The 24670-nt window shown below is 45.2% G+C and overlaps 1 protein-coding gene across 1 annotated transcript in view; it reads left to right on the forward strand.

The window, feature by feature from the left end:
- The window catches only part of HCN1 (hyperpolarization activated cyclic nucleotide gated potassium channel 1), a 436596-nt gene that overhangs the window by 360042 nt on the left and 51884 nt on the right, over positions 1 to 24670 (forward strand). The window contains exons 5-6 of the mRNA XM_083153907.1: positions 8174 to 8320; positions 19570 to 19810. Coding sequence (XP_083010033.1) covers positions 8174 to 8320; positions 19570 to 19810 — 388 coding nt within the window. The remainder of the gene's footprint in view (positions 1 to 8173; positions 8321 to 19569; positions 19811 to 24670) is intronic.

Consider the following 24670-nt stretch of genomic DNA (forward strand, 5'->3'; position numbering starts at 1 on the left):
AAGTGCTTAAAGGGCACTTACTGTGGACATTTCGTGTAAGGGGTATTACTGCTGTGGGCATTATGTGTATAAGCAATACTGCTGATTTGTAAGCAACACTGTGGCATACATGTATAAGGAATACTTCAGCCAGTCTTTTCAAAATATGGTTTTACATTCAGCGGCCACTTCCCGCGCCGCCATTACCACTGCTAGTTCCCATCTGCCGCAGGGACCCCGCTGCTGACTGCCCAGCCACCGCAGGGACCCCCTGCCCGCCACCCACCAACACCGCAGCAGTGCCAGTGTGGGGGCCGCTGATGTGTGGGGGCCCCGAGGTGACCGCCCCTATTGCCCCGTGGTTAATCCAGCCCTGCTGTAAGCATTTCAGTTATGTCGTGCTTAATAGTGCATCATTTTGGAAAGTTATTAAATAAATTGTAGTTTGTGTATAATTTCCTACCCCCCAATTTTTCGGCCAGTCCACGGAAGAGTGACTGAATCTCCCACTGCACCCAATAGATAATACTTGGGATTTATGGGCCATATAGAGGGGCAGAGATAAATTTGCATAATTGAGTCACACCTCCTTCATATGGACCCGCGAATTGCAGCATTGTGCCATGTTGAGGGCGGGGCTTAGCGGTGAGACCGCTCTCTATCCTACTCCAAGTGTATACTTGCCTGCTCCCCCCGCAAATTGCTGGGGACTCCCAATTTTTCTTGCAGTCTCCCACACCCTACAGAAGAGAGGCCAGTCCTCCCACACCCACGGAAGAGATGCTAGGGAAGCGGGCAGCATGAAAAGATTTTACGGGGAACTACGCAGTAAATGGCAGTGGGGCTTAATGATGCGGGGGTGTTTGTGTTCGTCAGGGGCTGCCTTAACCGGTACGCTAGGCAGCGAATATATCCAAGTCTGAATCAGGCCCTTTATTCATTGCCATCTGCCCACTAAGATCTGCTACCTGCTGGAAACAATATCTGGGACTGCAGTGATCTAATTAGGCCCTTAACAAGCTGACACAGATGGCTCAAGTACAAGGCAATACCTGTCATGCAGCTACATAGGTGAAAAGATCATTGCTGCCGGTATCGTTGTAAAGGCGACAGAGACAAGTTCTCATCTCCGTATTCTTACGCATTGCCGTCACTTCTGTGCTCCTTGTATAGTGTGTGCTGGAGGCGGCCTGCTTTCTTCCTGTAACAGTATATTTATCAAAGGGAGAAAAGCCGCGTTGGGCTAAATTTCTATCTATGGAATAAAAACTGTACAATGGCCCTTATTCTGGTCTGCTGGTCATTCGATGTTCAGTCCGTGCACATGCGCAGTGGATCAATAATCGCTCCGGCTGCAAATTCACAGCCCAGCCTGAATCAGACCCATTGATGCATGGATGTACGCCAAGAAAGGGCTTTGCTGACTAGTAACATACATTAGCAGACGCGACTTCAGCTTAAACATGAGGACGCTGCTGCTGCATCTGACTCTATTCTTTGAGATATTAACCTTTCTTTTTCTGTGCACTTATTAAGCAGAGAAAAGACCGTTCTTCAGTACAAATGGGTGTTCTTGCTGGAAAGAAGTCTACTCCCATCTCATGAATGTCTGTCTTTCAGATTTCTTGTCATTTTTGCAGCAGGATTTAAAGCTGAATATTTTTATTGCCAAAATCAGGATGTTCTTCTCATAAATCAAATAACAATTTAAATCACTAGGCAAAATTGCATTTAAATCTTTTGCAGAATCATTTCAATCCCCTCCATGGCCGGATGTAATGCCACCCTAGTTTATTAGTGGGATGCCGAAGGAACTCTGATTTTTTTTTTAAAGGGGCAATCGCTTATAAGGCATGGCTTTCTAAGCAGTTTCCCCATTAATAACACGTCCAAGTTCGCCCGGCATCAAACACCGCTGACAAACTAGGGTGGCATTACATCCGGACTCTTGCATGAAAATAATATTGGAGTCGATTTATTTAAAAGTGATGTTTATACCACCATAAAGGAGGCCGAATTGAATTTTGGGAAGTAAGGGATCGTATGCAGGTCATGAAGCGGTCATACAAGCGATCGGATCTACTTGCGATCACAATGAGAGTCGAAAAATCAGACGTGCAACGCGTCTCATCTGCGGGCCGACCTCACCAGCCACGGGGCCGCGCATCGTAATGACATTACGCACAAGACAAGACCCCAATTTGGTTAAAGGACCCACCACAGCCAAAAAACACCTCAGGACGCAGCTCTACAGTTAGGGTTGCCACCTCTCCAGGATTTCCTGGATTCTCCCTGAATTGAGGGCAATTCTTCAGGAAGTTTTTGCAGTTTCCCGGATTCTGGGATTCTCCCGGAATCCGGGTGACTTTGAAAGCCTCCACAGCCTCCCAACTGAGTGTGCACACTGTCAGTGGCAGAGGGAGGGCTGGTTCCAGTGGAGCGTGAGCTCCAGGTGCCAGAAAGGCCACAGGGCATGCACAGTGTCTCCAGCACTTGCTAGTTGCTGCCTGCCCCACAGCTCCCTCTACCTCCAGAAATATTTAAACTGGGCCATGGGAGAGGAGAGGACGGAGGAGCACTGTGCAGCCAACAGCTTAGGATGCTGCAGCAGCGCTTCCTCCCAAACTGAGCCTCAGAGGAGAGACAAGCCTGCTGCTACTGTGTATCAATCCCAGGGGACCACTGCCATCTGTGCTGTCAGCTAAGGACATGGTGAGGCCAGTGTTGAGGGGGGAATTTGTGTGTGTGGACGGTCAGTGTTTGGGGCAGATATGCATGTTAGAGAAGTGAGGGGGAGGTTGCTGTGAAGTTGTTGTCACTGGTGTCAGGGTGAGGGGAGGATGTATGAGGTATCTCTCTGAAGGAGTTGTCAGTAGGGGAAATGTGTTATTAAATGTAACAATAGGGACTTTAATACATGTCTTTATTAGAGGCCACGCCCACTTTTCCAGGAGCGCCTTTTTTACAAAGCCACGCCCGCTTTTCCAGGAGCGCACGCGCACATGAAGGTGTGTGTGTGGGAATCTCCAGGAATCGAAGATGCCTGAGGTGGCAAGTCAACCCTACCTGCAGGCGTTAGGCCATGTTACCTCCGTTGCCAGGCAATGTCCTCCGGTCACGTGTCTTACACCACGTGACCCGGAAGATGGCAGTGAACGGCAGGAGCTGCCTCAGCGTAGGCTTGGGTAGTCCTATGTTGCCAAGCAACGTCCTCCAGTCACGTGTTCCACAATACGTGACCACTTATCAGCATTGGGATACAAACAAACCCATCATTTCTTAAGTACCCATCAGTGAATCATAATAGGAATAGTAATATAAACTATCACTTACCAGTTGGAACAATCATGACTTTATAATTGTTCTAGCATAGACCATGACAGAGAAAGTATGCAACTGATGTGATTATTCACCTTTTTCAATTTTATCATATATACAGTACCATTATTATTATTATTTTCTTTGATTTTTATATTATCCTAATTTATAGTTATTCAAATTGACTATATCATTGTGAACCGGCCTGCGTGATATCATTCAGCCAGCGCTGGCATATTTACCTTTTGTAGGCAGATAAGAGCCGCTTGGCCCATCTACTCTGCATAAACACATGTACACGCACACACTGATTCATTTTTGTGGGGAGCCAATTAGCCTACCAGTATATGTTAGGGTTGTGGGAGGTATTCAGGGTCCCAGACAAGCCTGGGGAGAACATACAAACTACACACAGGCAGGACCATTTAGGGAATCAAACCCAGGACCTCAGTGCTGTGAGGCGGTAATGCTAACCATTACACCATCATTCCCTAACTCCCATTAACAATTTTCTGTACAGTATAGACATAACCCAGAGCATCACCTGAATGGCTGATGAACTGCAGCTTCGGTGAAGAAAATGCCAATGCAGTATGTGGTCCGATAGTCTTTATTTTCCCGCAACGATTTGGAATCCCGTGTAGTCTTCAGCCTGGAATTTTACGGCACTGATTACAGTGTGCTAGGCAGTTATTCACATGTGATAATAGAGGTGTTTCCATCACTTCCCAGCGTGAGTGACAGCCTCTCAATGTTTTGGGGTGACAGCGTGAATTTGATTCACCGTGCAGAGCTTATTTGTTCTCCGCTCTGCACTCCTAAGTAAATTGCTTTATGCCAGGTTTCATAAGTCATACTATTTGTTTCACTCCCCTGGTTTCTTTGCTTGATATTCATTGGAAATGCTATGCGTTAACATTACTGCTACTGTAATAAATATGTAAAGTAGAAAGAGTCTGTCAATTTAATGAAGTAGTTCTGCGTGCGCACAGAAGGCATTTGTTTTAGGAAATTCTATAACCGGCAGTTAAATGACGCTGTTGGGTAGAAGACACTCAATATTTCATTGGGTACTTTCCGGTCTAGGTCGAAAATATTTTACGCGTTCTCGTTAAACCGCATGTCGCACTTAGCGTCCGTAAACAAATAGAATGAAGAGCGAGTGCAAATAGCACGAGTAAGTATAAACTTCTAGGTTGAGGGGGTCGTGTGAGCTTTGCATAGTTCAGTTAGGTAGTGAAATAGTTAACAGGCTAGACATGTAGGTAATTTAAATAAGGGGAGTGTCAGGGAGGGGTTAATCGGATATGCACTAGAAGATTCCATCTCTTTCTCTGGAATTTTTTAACACCCTCCCTCCCCAAGTCAACTTTTTGTGTGTGTGTGTGTGTCCCCCACAGTTTTTTCTTTTTCTTTGCCGGTTGGGGTTTGTCAACCTATATTTGTGGCGGGAAAGAACGGCAGTAACAGTGGCTATTGTGCTATTTGCCCAATACATTGTATACAGTGGCTTTCATCCCGGGGGTCATTGGGGTTTGGCTGTCTGGCCGGCTCTATTACGGTGTATAGAGAGTTGGAGACCTGCCATTTGTTGGCGTTGCCAATAAATTAAAGAATACCATGTTGTTGACATGAGAGTCGGCGTTAAGTCGTAGTGTCACTGTGGGTCTGGCCGTTCTTTCTTATTGCCACCATATTTAGTTTAAAGATTTAAATTCTGGTTGACCAATTTTAAAAGGCACTTCAGTTGTCCGTGGGGTTATTTCTAGTTATAATAGTTAATTAGTGATAAGATTATTATGCAATGATGTCACACAACACACATCTACCAATAGCAAGTTTATCAGTATTTCCATCTTTTAATGCTGATAAAAAAGGAAAGGTTTCCATCATATTGAATTTGCTGCGTTCGTGCGTACAGAGTGGTAGTGTTGTGTCATTTTTTGAAGCGTTCTGCTGATCTTCCGTTCATTTTAATGGCAAATGCTGTTGCCTTGGCGCGCGCACAGGTGCTTTACTGTGCGTCAGCGTTTGATGCGCTGCATGCAGAGCGTTGACAGCGACTACAGGGAAACTCTGTGCTTGCCAGGAGAACCGCGTTCTGCTTTTTTAAATAATGTACCTTTAGGGCAGAGCTTTTTTTACATTTGAAATGTCAGGGGCTTTCTGGCTTATAACCCGCAGCGATCAGAAGCAATGTTAGATCCGTTTCTTGGGCCGGTGAGACAAAATGGGAAAAGTATTTTGTGCCAAGTAAAAGGTATCTCTGCACTTTCTGCGTGTAAGAGGCATCTGCAGCGAGCTGTCATAGGCAACTAGGACTGCGCACACTTGCCAGCGGGATAATGAATCATGCATTATAAATCCGAACGTATCAGTAACACATTGCTATGAACGTTATTCTCACAGACGAGATTGTTGGAACATACTGTATTTACCAGCAATATATCCAGAGCTTTTCTACTTTACCTACGGAACTCTTTGTGCTCGCTGAAGGGTTTCTTTGAAAAGCGTACACCAGTGGAAATTAACATACTGTATCACAGGGATACATTACATTTTACACTTAGATTTATCAAATTAACTTATCATAGTTTATCCATTTTAAAGAGCCGGTACTTATGTATTATCTGGGCGCCCGATTTTTTCATTGCATACCACTACTTAAGGCATGCAATGCGATGCGATTTTTCATTGTAAAGACCCGATTTTTAATTGTATAGTCAACCGTGGGTGATTTCATACCCCCACTATCCAACTACGCATGGAGTTGATTTTATATAGTGTGGCGAGACACCGAGCCACCGAGCCCGAAGCGTGGCGAGCGGATGCGGATTACTTTACATGTATTCTGCGTCCCCTCGCTGCGCTCGCCACGATTCGGGATCGGTTGCTCGCTGCGTTCGCCACACTATATAAAATCAACTCCATGCATAGTTGGATAGTGGGGGTATGAAATCACCCATGGGTGACTATACACTTAAAAATCGGGTCTTTACAATGAAAAATCGCATCGCATGAATTGTATGCCACTATATTGCATGCGATGCAATGAAAAAATTGGGGGCCCAGATATTACATAAGTACCAAAGAGCCTTCAGATGTAAGAAATACCGATTGCCGTCCTGAGATATTAGCTTGGGGGACAGTGGTAAAATCTGAAATCACTTATTTTATTCATGGTACTGTATATATTAAGGCCAGCTTAACATATAGGCACACTGGGCAGTTGCCCTGGGCCTCATGATTTTTAGGCCTCCGAGCAGTGGTGGGCTGTCCCAAAAGGGTATCCAGAGATTCTTGCGAGGCAGGTAGAGAATTTTTGCCCAGCCGCTTTGATTTATATTACACACAATCAGAGCGGTCAGGCAGTTCACAGCATTCTTGTCTACCCTACCAAAAGCTGTGGGAGACTGTCGATTTTTGGGGTAGTCCTCTATAGAACCAGATGATTAAGTGGCTCTCCGGCAAGCTGGCCGCTTCCTAGTGAAGAGGGCAGGATGCTGTGACAATCACCAACATCTGCATGGCCATGGGAAGGGGGCGAGGATAAATGACTGACATCACATATTGTGGCTCCACCCCCTCACTGAGAACCCAGGAAATATTGGTATTTCCCTGTGTTGGGATGGGGTCTAATGACAAGATAGCTCCCCACCTCAAAGTGGATAGCAGTTTATCCTCTCTTGCTGGTGTGTATACACTTGCCAATGTTCGGCACCCCACCCTTTTATAAATGTATCTCCCATGAGGCGGTGGCCATTTTGGGAGGGACATATTTAAGCGGTGCAGGTGTGATGGGACCACAGATAAGTATATTGTCTGTGTTCCAGACAAGGGGACGCTACAGCCCCAGTAGACCCCCGTACCAAAAAGCCACCCAGCACCTCCAAGCCCCCTTGCTAGTTTTGTAGGAGCTATCGCTACCCCACTGTGTACCCAGCTTTACACTGGCTTTACAGGGGCAAATGTTTTTCAGTGGTAGTTAATATTGTTAAATAGGGACAAAAGGATATTTGGTACTTCTTCCTCTTTGCGGCCACCACTAAGCCAGTTACGTTAGTCGCTACTTAACCGCATTGTAAGAGCAGCGGCTGTCCCCTCGTGGGCTCGCTTTACTTGCCACACTTCGGACTCAGTGGCTTGCTCCGCTTCACTCACCACAACTTTACTAAAGGTAATAGATGGTGGCGTGGACCCAGGCTGGTGGCGTCGTACAGTACATAAGTTCTGTAGCGTAAGCGGTGGCCGCAAAGATGAGGAAGTACCGGATATTTTTGCTGTGATAAGAGGTGAAAAATATCAGAAGTGATGTCTGATTCTGATATACACAGTGGATCCTCTAATGCAGAGGTACTCAAACTCGGTCCTCAGGACCCCACACAGTGCATGTTTTGCAGGTCTCCTCACAGAATCACAAGTGAAATAATTAGCTCCACCTGTGGAAATGTTTCGATGAGGAATGAATGGGCACCTGGGCACCTGCCATTTGACTAGTGTGACCAACTCATCCCTTTAATCCAGGACACATATTAATTACACAGGTTCTGTGGCTGGCTTTCACCTGGTTTTAAACTGCCACACCTCAAGACTCCATTTCACCTGGTTTTAAACTGCCACAGAACCTGTGTAATTAATATGTGTCCCGGATTAAAGGGATGAGTTGGTCACCCTACATTTGACCTGGAAAACCTGAACTATGTTGGGTCCTGAGGACCGAGTTTGAGAACCCATGATCTAATGCACTTAGATCATGGGTTCTCATAGATATTTGATTTTGCAACATTGCAAACATAGTAAAGTGTATTTGCAGACATGTTTTTAGAACCTGTGTTTTTTTCTGTCATTACTGTGATTCTCTCTTCTGTTTCCACAGTACAAACAAGTGGAACAGTACATGTCATTTCACAAACTGCCTTCTGACATGCGACAGAAGATACATGATTATTATGAGCACAGGTACCAAGGGAAGATCTTCGATGAGGACAATATTCTGAGTGAGCTCAACGATCCACTGCGGGAGGTAAGATTCACTGCAATCCATTAATCAATGATGTCATTTCTATAACAAGCAGGTGTGACTGATAAATGCATTTAATTGTCTACTTCATTTTTTCCCCCTCAGCATGTGTTATTTATTTATTGTGATTGTTTGTTGTAATATGCAAGGCTGTAGCTACCATAGGTGCAGGAGTGCAGATAATATTGGGCCCAGAGCTGAGAGGGGCAACCTTCCCTGTTCCACAGTGACATGTGTTTTATACAAGGCCATAGCTACCACAGATGCAGGGAGTGCAGCTGCTAAGGGCCGGGTCTAGAGCTGATGGGGGCCACCTTCCCTGTCATAGTTACATGTGTTTTATACAAGGCCCTAGCTACCATAGATCCAGGGAATGCAGCTGCTATGGGGCCCAGAGCTGAGAGGGGCCACCTTCCCTGTCACAGTTATATGTGTTATATACAGGGGTGTAGCTGCCATAGGTGCAGGGGATGCAGCTGCTATGGGGCCCAGAGCTATGGGGGGGGGGGGGGGGGCACCTTCCCTGTCACCGTTACATGTTTTATATACAGGGGTGTAGCTGCCATAGGTGCAGGGGATGCAGCTGCTATGGGGCCCAGAGCTGAGAGGGGCCACCTTTCCTGTCACAGTTACATGTGTTATACACAAGGCCTTATCTATCATAGGTGCAGCTGCTATTGGGCCCAGAACTTCCCTGTCATATGCCATTCACCATTGGTAGATACTGTACATAGGGGCCCTTACAAACTTTTGCCTGGGAGCCTACAATATACCTAGTTACATTAAGGGCATTATAATGTTACATAATATGAACTGAGGACATTGTATGGCATAACGTGAATTGGTGGTACTATGCAATGGCAGCCCTACAATGGGACATAATGTCAACTAGGGCCCAACTATGGTTGACAAAAATAAACTAGGGCACTACAATGGGGCATAATAATAACGACGGCACTACTGTGGTTCAGATAATGAACTTGTGAACTTTTATTATACAAAAAATAACATCTGTTTTTGAGAGGTATCACTGTAGAGGCATTGGGGCAGGGGCCCATTCAATGTGTTCTTTATGGGATCCACACATTTTTGGCTAAGCCCCGGTAATATCACTCATTTTAAAATAAAATAAAGTTTTTGTCATCTTTTATTCAGATGGTACTACAAGGGTTCCGCAGCACCCCATATTTAGGGCAGACCATACATAATATTTGGGTACAGGCTAATACAGACAAGCACAGAACTTACAGACAATATATAGGTCCATTGGACCGGCTCATGGGAGTTTGCGTCCCCTAGGGGAGGCATGTCCAAACTATAGCCCTCCAGCTGTTGTGAAACTACAAGTACCATCTTGCCTTGCCACAGTTTTGCTATTAGGGAATACTTAAACTATGGCAAAGCATGCTGGGATGTTTAGTTTTACAACAGCTAGAGGGCCACAGTATGGACATGCCTGCCCTAGGGGAAATGCAGGACACAACGGGCAGTATTCAATGAGAAAAAAATCTCCGTGTTTTATGGAGAATTTGTGCTTTGTTCGCCTTGGACGGAGCATTTTGCTCTCCAAAAGCGAGCAACCCTATTCAATGTGAAATATTCTCCGTCTTTCTAAGTGATTTTCTCCGTCTCTCTCCGTGTAGAAATTCTCCATCTTTTGATGGAGATCTGGAATGTGAACTTTTAAACTAAAAGGTTTTTTTTTTTTAATTTTGGTGTCAAAAAATCAGGGTTTTTTTTCTGTGAAGGGGCATGTTATTTTTATTCATGTGCTTATAGCACATGAATATATATTTAATTTTAAAAAAAATATATTTTTTTTTTACACAGTGCAGCCAGCAGGGGGCTGGAGCGCTCGAGCCGCTCATTAGATATTCATATATTCACTGCACCCGATCGTTAATATGCACGATTCGGTGCAGTGAATACTGGGTCCCCCGCTGGCTATAGGGGGGGGGGGCAGCCTGTGCTGCCTGGGTCCAGGGGAGCCCACCTCCCCTCCACATTCCTCTGGAGCAGCCAGGGAGACTTTAATCTCTCTGGCTGCTTCCGTCCCCCGGCTCCCTGAAAGCTCCCTGCCGCGGACGCTCGTCCGCTGCAGGGGTTAAGACTCGCCGCGAGTGGCGGCGAGTCTTAAATACATTGAATAGTGGGAGCAGGAGGCTCCGGAACAGGGAGAATCTCCGCTAAAACACGGAGAGTGCATGGAGAGCGAAATAAAACGCTCTCCATGCACGGAGAACTTTCTCATTGAATACTGCCCAAAGAGGAAGGGGGCAGAGCTGCGGGATACAGAGGCTGGAGAGCTAGGTGGAGGGATGGTAGGTTTGTGTGATGAGATGGAGGCAGGTTTGACAACGTGGGGAAGGGATTCCAGATAGCAAAGGAATTCGGGACACACGGGGCAAATCCAGGGCTATTTTAAGCAATCTGACAGACAGAACTGAAGCACAGATCGCTCTGTGTGTATGCCATATCTACATACAGTCAATAAGTCCACCCCATAAGGTCAAGATCAACATGCAATAAGGCAAAAGGGTCAAAAGGGTAAAAAAAAGTAGACATGGTTAAAATGTCATGACATGTCTACATGGACCCCCAATTAGTGTAAGGCGTACTATTGCATGCTCGCTTCACTCGGCACTATTATATTCTACCTCTATACTGACTTTGGTGAAGTAAGAGCAAGACAGTTTTAAGTAAAATTTTGGGAAGCTCTCAGCCATTCTGGTAGGGTAGGCAAGTATTCCTTTCCTACTGATCAAAATCCCAGGTTAATGCGCATTCCCTTGCAATATCCAAGTTTTTGAATGCCGTGGAAAAGGGGTCTAAATCATTCTAGACACATACAGTGTCAAAATACTGCAGAACTGTAAACTATTAATAACAGCCTGAAGAAACAAACCAAGGAAATGTGGCAATTACAAATCATTTATGTATAGCCTGCCACAGTTGTTTGTGTAAAAAATATGTACATTACTGTATAGACTGTATTCATGGGATTTCTACCTTCAATTTTAGGTTTAGTGCACCTGATCTAACAATTTCCAGACATACTGTACAGTACATATAACTGCTACGAAATCCCCAATAACTACTCTCTATCCAAAGCAGAATGCCTGGTATATTTCAAACATGGAACTAATACAAGGTCTAAAGTGCAAATCCAGGAAACAAAATTGCTTATTACTGAGGCGATTAGTGTAAAGGGCAGCCCGCAGTATGGCTGGAGGTTACAATCCTTCACATTTAGCGCACTAGCTTGTCAGAATCCTCTCTGCATCCACCATGATTAGTTCTGGGCCTGAAAAATTGCAAAAGGCCGTTACCCTTCCTGAGAGGTTATATTTCTTGTGATCCTGAGGCCATTATGTTTTACCACCACCTTAATGTGAAAGATAAACCCTCCCCTGTCCCTGGGGGCAATGAACTGTACTGTTCCTGATCTATACAATAAACTTTAAATCTTGCTACTTACTCTGTCCCTCTGGTGAATTTAGCATAACTGATATCTGGACTTGACTGATTCCAACATTAGTCACAGCAGAGGCCTTTTTTCTAGAGTAGGATTAATGTATTGTAACACATGTCAGACCTCACACTGTGCTCTTGATTTTACATCCTAAATGGTAAATCATGTTGTGTACAGAGATATACATCACTTACAGTACTGTGGTGGATGATGTCCATAGGCTGCAGCGCAGACCACACATAGCATCAGAGGTGTTTAACACATATACAGTACTATTGGTCGGATGTACTAAGCCAGGCATAGTCAAACTATGGCCCTCCAGCTGTTGTGCCATCATGCCTTGCCACAGTTTTGCTATTAGGGAATGCTAAAACTAGGTCAAGGCATGCTGGGATGTGTAGTTTCACAACAGCTGGAGGGCCACAGTGTCTGTACTAAGCCATGGAGAGTGATAAAGTGGGGAGATATAAACTATCAACCTATCTGCTCCTGTCAAAAACCTCATTACTGTCCTGATTTTCGCGGGACAGTCCCGTATTTTTGTGGCTGTCCCACCCGGGGCCGGCATTGTCCGGTGGTGATGGGGGGTGGAGCCGGAAACTGTGCCTCCTCTGCCCTGCTCGCCCGCTTCCCTGCTCCCCGCTGTGTCCGGCTGAGTGTCCACTGTCCGCGTCTATTTTCAATTCAAGCCTCCTGCTGGACCGCTAGCCAATAGGCGCTTGTGCGCCTACCCTCCATCACATTTCTTGCTAGTATAATTTTTACTGCATATTTCTGACACATATCAGATATTGTATGTGCACTTAATAAAGGGTTTTATGAAACCAATTACCTTTCTCAGTCCATCATTTACCTAGGGGTGAAGCAGAGAAAATTGTATCTTATTGCGTATTCTCGCAGACTGATCACCTGCATTTTCTCAGCAGCTAACCCTGCACAAACGCACTTGGTGCGCAGATTCACAACAAACCTCTATCTTAAATAGGCGCTTGCAGCCAATCAGAAGCAGCAATGGTGTCTGTTGGCCTGTGAGCGTCTATTGGCTAGTGGTCCAGTGAGAGACTTAATTGAAAATAGCAGACAGGCTCAGGCATTACAGGCATTGGGTATTACAAAGTTCGCTAAAATGTGCAACGAGCATTACGGTGTGTGGTATAATGTTAGGCCGTGCCCCCTTTTCGCCGTGTAAAAGCCCCGTCCACTACAAATGGGGGGTGCGAAACATGCCCTTGCTCCGGGCACCGTGGCACCTAGCTACAGCACTGTGTATATGCCTGTTGATTGAGCACACTGCGGTACAATAATTAGGGTCTACATTGATCTGGGAACCGTTGGTGAAACTGATGGTGAGGTTCTTCAGGCTGGGAGCCAGTAGTAGAGGTGATCGGTCTGGGAATCGATGGCGTAGTACTTTGGCCTGGGAGCTGATGGGGATTCAATCGGTCTGGGAACCGATGGGGGGCCTGGGAGCCAATGGTATGATCAGTCTGAGAGCGGATGGTATAATCGATCTGGGAACCAATGGCGTGGCCCGGGAGCAGAGGATTGTTGGACACCCATGCCCTGTCCCGGTATACATGACATGAATGTTTATATATGTTAAAATACCTCCCAACATTGTCCTGGGCGGTGGTTAACAACCTTAAACGATTGAAGGGACAGAGTGTTTCCTGTAAAGTGGGATCAGTTCATTCCACCTGGCTGTGATCACACTGATTTGTGAAATGTGGCCCCATATCCTCTATCGATGTAGCCTAGGGTCATGTTGAATGTCCTTAGTGTGTAAACCAGCCGTAAGGCCCATACACACAGGGCGACTTTGAGCTGAAAGCAGCTCGGTTTTGTAATTTGAGCAGCTTTCAGCTCCAGTAGGTATGGGAATGCAATGAGCGGTGGGCATTGAGGGGCGCTCCCGCACCATTGCCAGCCACCAGACTGAATGGTATTTCCAGCAGACTGAATGGCTTTCCAAAGCAGCAAAAATCGATGGGCAGGGGGGAAAATCGCTCAGTGTGTTGACAAAAACGCCCAGTGTGTATGCGCCTTTAAAGATTACATGAATGCCAAATGTTCATTGGTATAATTGAATCAGGCAGAGTTTTTACTGAAGTTAAAGGATCACTGAAATATACAGTATGAGTAGAGATATAGAATACATGGGTTAGTATTACTCTGCCTAATAATTAAGCAATTCCCAAACCGAAATGGGTCATGATTCCGATGGTCAGTACTCCAACATCGGAATTCCGACTGTTTAACCCCTTCCCGACATATGACGTACATTTACGTCATATGTCGGTTGAGGGGGAATCAAGCCAGCTCACGGAGTGAGCTGGCTTGAAAGAGAGCAGGTAATGGCTGTATATTACAGCCAGGTCCCTGCTCTCACGGCCACGAGCGGCGAGTTCGCCGATCGTGGCCGTTTAACCCTTTAAGCACCGCGGGCAAAGCGACCGCAGTGCTTAAATAGCTGATCGGAGGGGGGGCGTCCCCCTCCGGCGCCGATCGGGGCCCCCCGCAGCGAGATCGGAGGGTGTCGATTGGTTGCCATGGTAGCCAGGGGTCTAATGTAGACCCCTGTGCTGGCCGTGTCTGCATACCTATCATATCCTGCCTGAGGCAGGATGTAATAGGAAGTGCATAAAATCACTACGTTCAGCCATAGAGCTCTATGGCTGAACCTAGTACAGGCGATCGCGCCCCCTAGTGGTCAAGTACACTAGGGGGCCTTGTAGTAAAAGTAAAAAAAAAAAAAAAATAAAGTTTAAAAATAAAAAAAAAATAAAAAAATATTAAAAGTTCAAATCACCCCCCTTTCCCCATTTCCCAAATAAAAATAAATAAAAAATAAAAAAAATAAACATATTTGGTATCGCCGCGTTCCTAAAAGTCCGATCTATTAAAATATAACATTAGTTATCCCGCACGGTTAAAGGCGTAAACGGAAAATAATCCCCAACGCCAAAACTACGTTTTTTGGTCGCATCGCCTACCCAAAAAAAAATAGCTAAAAGAGATCAGAAAGTCGCCCATATCCCATAATGGTATTAATTAAAAAGTACACTTCAGCCCGCAAAAAATGAGCCCTCACCCAGGTCCGTAGGTGGAAAAATAAAAAAGTTATAAGCCGCAGAACATGGCGACGCGACGCAAATTCGAAAAACCGTAACATTTTCTATTTTTTTTTTTAGTGGTAAAATGTAACGAAAACTATATAAGTTTGGTATCACCGGAATCGTAACGACCCATAGAATAAAGATAACCCATCATTTTAAACGAACTATGAACTCCAAAAAAACCGTAACCAGCGCAAAATTGTGGAATTTCGTTTTTTTTTCTTTTTACCCCACATTGAATTATTTCCTGATTCCCCAGAATATTATACGGTATAGTAAATGGTACCATTAAAAAGTACAACTTGTCCCGCAAAAAAAAAGCCCTCATGTGTCTATATAGCCGGAAAATTAAAAAAGTTACGCTTATTTGAACGCAAGGAGGAAAAAAAAAAAAATTACCATAAAAGGCAATGTCGGGAAGGGGTTAAATGCCCAACAGTCTAGATTCTGACTGACCAGAGTTATACTCCCTTGTGGGGCAATTGGCTTCTTTGTGCTCACCTGTTGGAGCACTGGCAATCAGGATCCCGATTGTCGGACCGCCATACAACACCCAACCGAAATAACAACTCAGCACTGTTATATACCCAAATACTTCACCCTAGTAGTCTCTCTGCCATTGTCACTTGGAAGTGCAGGGCACAGGTGATGGAAGAAGATCAGCCGCATCAGCACTGACCGTTGCAGTGTTAGCATTATACAGAAATAATCTATTTGTCATCCCTGTTTCCTGGGAATGGCGAAACCAAGGACTGCGTCACGTAAGCAGGTTCCTAGGCTGCGCAATGCCCTCTGCGACTGCAAGTCTGAGTGAGACTGCACTTACTTGGGCTTGCAGTCACAGATGAACATTGCATCGCAGTGTTTAGCAATCGCAAATGCAGGCAGGGTGCGCTCATGAGGGGCGACTGTGTCTAGGTCGGCAGTCAAAATATTTACCACTATTGGTCAACGGTCAAAAGGCCCACATAGTCAAAAGGTCAACACAGGCAAAAGGTCGACATGAAAAAGGCCATGTCGACCTTAACTATGTACATGTCAACCTTTATGTCAACTTACATTACATGCATACGGTATGTCGACATTTTACTGCCAGTACAATGTATGTATCCCATTGTGGGGTCAGTGGGGACGATACAGCCAGGCTGACATTATTTAATCTCTTGACGCACTTTTGTAAATGACCCTTTAAGAAGCTCGTTAAACACGTGTCATTGCCCGTAACTATTAACTGGCTTCAGTTATTATTATGTGAGGAATATTCCATCTTATTCTAATTGACAGAGACAAACTGACTCGCTCGGAGCAGCTGCATGGATGCCGGTACATGAATCCTTTTGGAAGCCTTCCCCTTTACTTCTGAGGAAAGCTCTTGATAAGTGATGAGGGCACATAATGAACGAGATGGGAATCGGAGCCTGTTTTATGTTACACTCCTCCAAACTGATCTAACGTGTTCAGCCCACGCTACTGACAGTGCTATGAAGCTGTCATCTTGGAATTACAGGAAACATCCCTGCACGTGTGTACATGCACATATGAAATCACATCTTGTATATACAGGGATACCATTAGTATAATCTAGACATTGCCTTGAACACCAGTGTATGGCAGGCACATAACACTAAGGGGAAGCATTTATCGCAGATGTATCGTCAGCAGTAATACATACCTCCCAACATAGAACTGGAGGCACGTGTCTGACATTTTGGGGGCGTTGCCTCGTGGTCAGAGGGTGTGGCCTATTGTCACAAGGCCACTCCCCATTTTTGCAGCTGTGGGGGCATGCGCACAGCGTCTATTCATGGGGCACTCCTATCTGTCCTCCCCTGTCGCGGGGGGAAGCGGTCATCTATTAGAATGAACTTAGGTCTACAGTCATTAGGTCGACCCCACTAGGTCGACTGGCAGGAAGGTCGACCTGACTTAAGGTCGACATGGGCCAAGGTCGACATGACTTAAGGTCGAATTTGCATAAAGGTCGACATGAGGAAGGTCGACTGGTCATAAGGTCGACATGGGTTTTTCACTGTTTTTTGAGCCGACATGTGCCGACAGGCGGTATTTCATGCCCTACCATCCACTAGGGCGTGGTGGGAGAATAAAATAGTGTGCCGAGCGCAGCGAGGCACCGTGCCCGAAGCATTGCGAGCGAAGCGAGCGATGCGAGGGTCCGATTCTCATTGCCAACTGTGTCCATGTCGACTGTGTCGACATTCGGATCAAAAAAAACAGTGAAAAACCCATGTCGACCTTATGACCAGTCGACCTTCCTCATGTCGACCTTTATGCAAATTCGACCTTAAGTCATGTCGACCTTGGCCCATGTCGACCTTAAGTCAGGTCGACCTTCCTGCCAGTCGACCTAGTGGGGTCGACCTAATGACTGTAGACCTAAGTTCATTCTGACAGATGTACCGCTTCCGTCGCGGGACACTGCCTGCCTGAGAAAAAGAGGGACGTTCCCGGGACAGTTGGAAGGTGTCATAATGGCTCCAGAGGAGGAGCTGCAGCACAGTCCAAAATTCAAATATGGGAGCCACGCCAACTGCCAGTGAGTTAGTATGGAACGGCAGTTGGTGGCAGTGGGTGTGGCTCCCCGATTTGAATTTTGAACTGTGCTGCAGCTCCACCTCTGGAGCCGCCACTGATCATCAGTAAACATGATTAGTGTATCTTCCAATATGACTCTATATCTGCAGCCTTAATTCATTGCAATATAATGTGTTTTTAATTACTGTATGATAATGGGCTATCCCACAGCCATTGCAGAATAATTTGTTGTGCATAGTAGACCAGTGGGCACTAGAGGCATATTTTAATGTACAATTAAGTATTAAATATAATATCAGAGATATCTCATTCTTAGTATCCGGGCTTGATATTGTTATTGAAAACCCTTATTTAGCAGTATCCGAACCTTGCAGTAATAGTGAATAGTTAAATTATAACTATGCTGAAAACACTTCCCTGGGATCGTAGCTGTATGCGCTGTCCCTGCAAATGTCTCTTGGTGTTTCATGAATATGCCCCCGGGGCCGTATTATTCATAAGGTTGACTAGGCTAAAGCCTAGGGTTTCCCCCAGGGATTAGAGTCCCATCAATATTTTTTGCTGAGTCGCTGTTGCCTATGCCCTGGGGCTCCAGTGGTTGAAGGTACTGGAGGTTTGTTTTGAGACAATGGGGTTGGGAGGCAGTGAACCAATAGTACACTAGAATCAGGTTTATTACACCGACATGACCAATACAATCTAGTTGTGACTTTGATTGTGTGTGTTTGAATTTTCCTATTGGCTGGGACCACTGCAGCCGAGGTTAGGGGAGGGGTTATAATTACACTGCATGATGGAGTACCAGGGCCCCGTCAACAGTAGCTTCGTTCTCCAGCTGTGTGCTGACAGAGCTGTGGTGAAGCCACTTAGAGGTCCTCTTCTCTGCCTGTCTGGGTGGGTAGGGGGGGGGGGAGCGATTGCACTGATTGTGCCCCCTCTGGATTTGCCCCTGGCTGAATGGCACAATAACGCCGGCGCTAGATATGATTTAACAAAAACAAATAGCAACCAACATGTACGTGCACAAGTCAGGATTTCAAAGGGAAAAGAAAAGGAAGCACAATTTACGTTGCGAAAGAAGAGGTCATCAGACTGTATTTCATCTGTTCATCGGTGTCTGTAGAGGGAGAACTACCATTGGTGCACCAGGTGCCGGGCTGCATATTGTTTGTGGCATGTAACACCTCCACCAATGACTAATCCATTAATCCCGCGCTTGCCTAAAGGTTGTCTTTCACTTTTCACGAAATATATTTTCCCTCCTAAAAGGCATTTCTGACAGAGCTAAAAATAACAAAATTGAGCTGTTGCATTATTAAATACTGTATTTAGCCACACTTAATGAGCAATAACTCGCTTGGGGTGACATTCAGATAACAGACTCCCTCCCCGAATATTACTAACACAGAGAAGATGCAGAAGCCGCTACGATGTTTCATCATCTTTTCCGTTTTCTTTCAAGCTTTGTATATTTCTCGAATTAGCTACACTCACAGGAGGGAAATGACCTTCAAAGACGTAATTATTACTTTAACACATTAACGCCTTAAGCTGGCCACACAGGCTGACTAACACCATTCCAGGTCTCTGAGGGACTAACAATGCGTCTGGGAGATGACCTCAAAGATAGGCCACTAACTGCCATACACATAGGAGCCCATAGCCACCAATCTGATTCTGTCTATCATATACCAGGATGCAATTGAGAAATCGTAGACAGAATCTGATTGGTTGTTATGGGAGACGTGATGTCTCTTTTAATTTTTAGAAGCTGTAGTAAATTTACCCCACACGGTACAGGAGGTTTAGGCTGCACATACCACACAATATGTAGCATGTTGTATGCGTGCACCGTCATGAGCTACCGCCTATTAAGCTATTGCAGTTGGGAAATTGTTGTGTGTCTGGGTGAGATACATGAGCGATGTATAGTGTAAGTCGTGTGAAGCCAGTGGAGTGAAATACAGTAGAAAAGAACTGACCCGAAGTTCACCAGAACGTAAATTGCCAATGTCATTTTTCTACTGAAGCGAAAGCTTTTGACAATGTTGTTTATTTGCTTAAATGTCACAGGTGTCCTGTTTGCTGATTTTCTGTTTCCCGTCTTTTAGGAAATCGTGAACTTTAATTGCCGAAAACTGGTGGCTACAATGCCTCTGTTTGCCAACGCGGACCCGAACTTTGTCACAGCCATGCTCAGCAAATTGAGATTTGAGGTCTTCCAGCCCGGAGATTATATCATCCGTGAAGGAGCAGTTGGGAAGAAGATGTATTTCATCCAGCATGGCGTGGCAGGCGTCATTACTAGATCCAGCAGGGAAATGAAACTGACGGATGGATCATATTTTGGAGGTCAGTATAATAAGAGTTTGGGGAAGATCCACTTTAAAGAAATGTTTTCAGCAAGGGTAAGGCCAAAGTGACAGTGTCAGTGAGCAGTAAGGTTTGTAAGATATTAAGGAAAGTCATAGAAAACAATGGATTTTCAAATCGAAAGGGAATATACAGTATAATGTACAGAGTGATTCAGTTATAAGCCAGTGTAACTGTATACTGAACATTTCGTGACTGCAATACTTCTTTTGATACCGTTGTACAGAAACATTATACTGTATACTATTAGGGATGCCAATCCCGGGGCATTTTTTCAATCCTGGAATTCGGGATTGAAATATGACCAATCCTGGGATTGGCTTTCTAATACAAAAACCCGCCCCGGCCACCCCGCGGTGCGGCGGGGCGGGTGATTGGGCAGGTGAATGGAGCCGGTCGGGCAGTTGAATGCAGCCAGGGTGGAGGGTGGGCGGGCTCTTGGAGGCGAGAGGGCAGCGCACCCAGGACGAGGTGGCTGTATGGCATGCGTCATACGTCATCATACTGCGCAGAGCCGCACTGCCGGGGATGGGAGAAGCCAGGCAGCGTCTGAGCACTGGCTCGGATGCTGCCCGGCATTAGACTGCGTATGCACAGTCTAATCCCGAAATTGAAATCCCAGGGTTTTAGGGGCCAAATCCCGGGATCCCTCAGATCCTGGAATTGGTCACTTTGCGCTAATGAGTATATTAATAGATGACCTCCGCTGAATAAAAGAACACTGGACACACTGTATTATATATTCAAAAATTTTATAAAAAGAAGCATATTAATAATACACATGAAAACAATAAGAATAAAATATAGTACAATACAATCAATATTAGCTGGTATGCATTTTATGTATTGTATATAGAAATTTTTATAAAAATACTGTATATTGGTTATTGTGGAGAATGGTGGTATAGTTCTGGTTAGGTATAGAGTTAGTATAGGGTTAATTCCGGTACTGCCAGCAATAATTATTAGGTTAGTCTGTTAGTACAGATGGGGTCTGTTAGGCCAGCTTAATTTGTGCAAGTTTATGATTTTTCCGGCACATATATTTGTCACAGTAGTTGCTACTAGTCTGTGGTTAGGTCCTTCAGACCATACATACAATTTGCAGCTGATAGTCGCACCGTAATAGTATGCTCACCCTCCTCTATTTTGTAGAAGAATCCAGAGGGGCCGGGGAGCCGGATAATTCAATAGCTCTACCCGGTGCAGATAATCTCATAGTCACACCGTAATAGTATGCTCACCCTCCTCTATTTTGTAGAAGAATCCGGGGGGGGGGGCAGGGAGCCGGATAATTCAGCGGCTCTACCCGGTGCAGATAATCTCATAGTCACACCGTAATAGTATGCTCACTCTCCTCTGTTTTGTAGAAGAATCCGGAGGGGCCGGGGAGCTGGATAATTCAACGGCTCTACCCGGTGCAGATTATCTGCACCAGGTAGAGCCGTTGAATTATCCGGCTCCCCGGCCCCTCCGGATTCTTCTACAAAATAGAGGAGGGTGAGCATACTATTATGGTGCGACTATCAGCTGCAAATTGTATGTATGGTCTGAAGGACCTAACCACAGACTACTAACAACTACTGTGACAAATATATGTGCCGGAAAGATCATAAACTTGCACAAATAACCTGGCCTAACAGACCCCATCTGTACTAACAGACTAACCTCATTATTATTGCTGGCAGTACCGGAATTAACCCTATACTAACTCTATACCTAACCGGAACTATACCACCATTCTCCACAATAACCAATATACAGTATTTTTATAAAAATTTCTATATACAATACATAAAATGCATACCAGCTAATATTGATTGTATTGTACTATATTTTATTCTTATTGTTTTCATGTGTATTATTAATATGCTTCTTTTTATAAAATTTTTGAATATATAATACAGTGTGTCCAGTGTTCTTTTATTCAGCGGATGTAATCAATTAATATACTCAGTAGCGCAAAGTGCTATAAATTCCTCTCTTTTTCTTTGCCCTTGTGTGAGATTTTTGCAAACTCACCTAGCACCTGCAGCAACTGAGTATTTCATCGAAACTTAATCCTATTGAGGTTTTTAATTCATCCTCCAAATAGCGCCAGGACTTGTGGTTAGGGGAGGAACTTTGAAACCCTCCAACTACCAACTACTTTGATCAGAGGCGTAACTAGAACTCTTTGGGCCCCATAGCAAACTTTTGCTATGGGGCCCCCCACCCCACCCCCTCATGGTGCTGAGAGACAAAAGTTATGCTGGTGGGAGATGGGTGGTCAGGAAAAGAGAAGGAACGTGAGAATAGAAGGAATGAGCAGGAGTGAGATAGAATTTTGGAGGGAGAGCGAGATTCTGGGAGAGACAGTGCCAGGTAGAGCGACAGAATGGGGGAGAGAAGGGGGGGGGGCGGGACAGTGGGAAATGGCGGAGAGAGGAGGGGAAGGAGAGGGAGAGGGAGGGGAAAGGGTGGAAAGAGATAGATGGGGAAAAAGAATGGGAGGAGAAAGAATAGCAATGGAGGGTGAGAATGATGGGTAGGGGTAGAGAGGCAGAGAGAGACAGAGAGATGGCTTGTTACCTCCACATTAGCGCAGGGACCTCAGCGGATCTCTTCAGTGGCGTCCCCTCAGCGGCGCGGATATCTGGCTTCCAGCACTATGCCAGCGACAGCAGCAGTATTCCTTTTGCGCGCCGGAGAGACAGGGGGGAGTCTGGGAGAGCAGAGGCTGGATTAGCCAGCTCCTACCCTTCATTGACCAGGTGACAGTCCAGACCAAAGGTGCTGCCGGCAGAGGGGGGGGGGGGAGATTAGGCACGGGGAACAAAGAGGGACGGGACGGCGATGCGGCTGCCAAAGGCACAACGTAATAAAAAAAGGTCTAATGGGTGCAGGGGGTGCCTGCTTAGCCCTCGGGCCCCTGGAAGGCCCGGGCCCCATAGCAGTTGCACCCCCTGCACCCTCCATAGTTACGCCACTGACTTTGATCTACCCTATATACTATGTAGTTTTTTTATTTTGTTTTAAAAACTGCAGAAAATCAAACCTTTTAGAGAGACAAAGTAGAGATAAATTCTGTACAGGGAGCTATGTACTAAGACTTATGGCCAGATGTATCACGCTTCAAAAAAGGATAAAGTTAGGAGAATGACAAACAACCAGCCAATCAGCTCCTAACTGCCATGTTACAGGCTGTGTTTCAACTAACCAGCTCCTGTCATTTTTCAAACAATGGGCTAAATGTATTTAAACCTTAACAAGGGAAAAACTTGGGAGTGCTAAAGAGTGATAAAGTACCAGCCAATCAGCTTCTATCTGCCATGTAACAGGCTGTGTTTGAAAAAATGACAGTTGTGAGCCGATTGGCTGGTACTTTATCAGTCTCCACTTTATTACTTGTTAAGGCTTAATACATTTGGCCCACAGCATGTAAAATGACGAGAGCTTATTGGTTGGTGTTTTACTATATTTCTCTCCAATGTTTAAGACACCTCCCGAAAAATGTTTAAACATAATTTGAGGATCTGAATAGTATTAAGAGGATGATAATGGTAGAGATACATTTCTTTTAAGCAAAATAGGTAAACATCAAACATAAACTAAACCTGGGAATACATTCGAGCATCTTCTGCGCTCTGAAAAGCCGGGCGCGAACCACCCCCCTGTACACAACATGGTCACCATTAATTCCACAGCAGTTTCTATATTAATATTAGTCTCCTCTCAAGGAGATATTGTCCCCCTGCCCCAGTGGAGCTTACAATCTATAATCCCTACCACATGTACACGCACACCGACATTCTTGGGAGCCAAATAGCCTACCAGTATATTTTTGGATTGTGGGCGGAGACCGGAGTACCCGGAGGAAACCCACGCAAGCACGGGGAGAATATACAAACTCCGCACAGTTAGGGCCATGGTGGGAATGGAACCCATGACCGCAGCGCTGTGAGGCAGTAATGCTAACCATTACACCATCCGGCTATAAACATTTCATATATGTTTATGGGTCTGCATTAACATATCTTCAGATGTGGGTATAAAAATATTTCTAAAATTAGATTGTGAAGATATGGTGTTGTGTGTAAGAGAATAAAGGTGTTTTATTGCAATTCATACATTACAGTCGCTGATATTTAACACATTGATATGTACTAAGGTCCTGATTCTGGTTCACTCGCAAAAGCAAATTCTCACTCTAATGGACAAAACAATGTGTACTGCAGGTGGGGCAGATGTAACATGTGCAGAGAGTTAGATTTGGGTGGGGTTTTACTTTAAAGGCCAGTATTCAATGCCTCTGATTCGCCATATTTTCTGGGGAATCTGGCAATTCCCCGGGTTTACAGGGAATTTCTCACAGGAAAAACAATTCGCCCTAGTCAATGGACACAATTCTCTGCAAATGAAGAGCGAATGTCTGTCGATTCTCTGTTTGTGATTCTCCGCGATTCGCCAGTGGTTTTCAATGGGGTTTTTAGTGGAATTCGCCGAGAGTGTATTCAATGCTGAAGTGGAGAACTGCTTTCTCCAGTGATTTTCCCCCGGTTTCTCCATTTTACATTCGTCATCTTTTTTGGTGAACTGGAATGTGTTTTAATATATATATATTTTTTTTTTTAAACAATGTTTTTTTTTTTACACATTCACCAGCAGGGGGCCGAGCCGGGAGCCGCTCATTAATATTCATATACTCACTGCACACTGATCCCGATCATTACATATGCACGATCGGGACAAGTGTGTAGCGGCTCCCTAGCACAGCCCCCTGCCAGTTCTGGGGGGCTCTCCCTGTGTCCCCCTCAGCCCTCCTTCACCCCCACAGTGTCCGGCGCAGGCAGGGAGGCT

This window comes from Crinia signifera, chromosome 1, assembly GCF_055691185.1.
Source record: "Crinia signifera chromosome 1, ASM5569118v1, whole genome shotgun sequence".
Taxonomy (NCBI): Eukaryota; Metazoa; Chordata; class Amphibia; order Anura; family Myobatrachidae; genus Crinia; species Crinia signifera.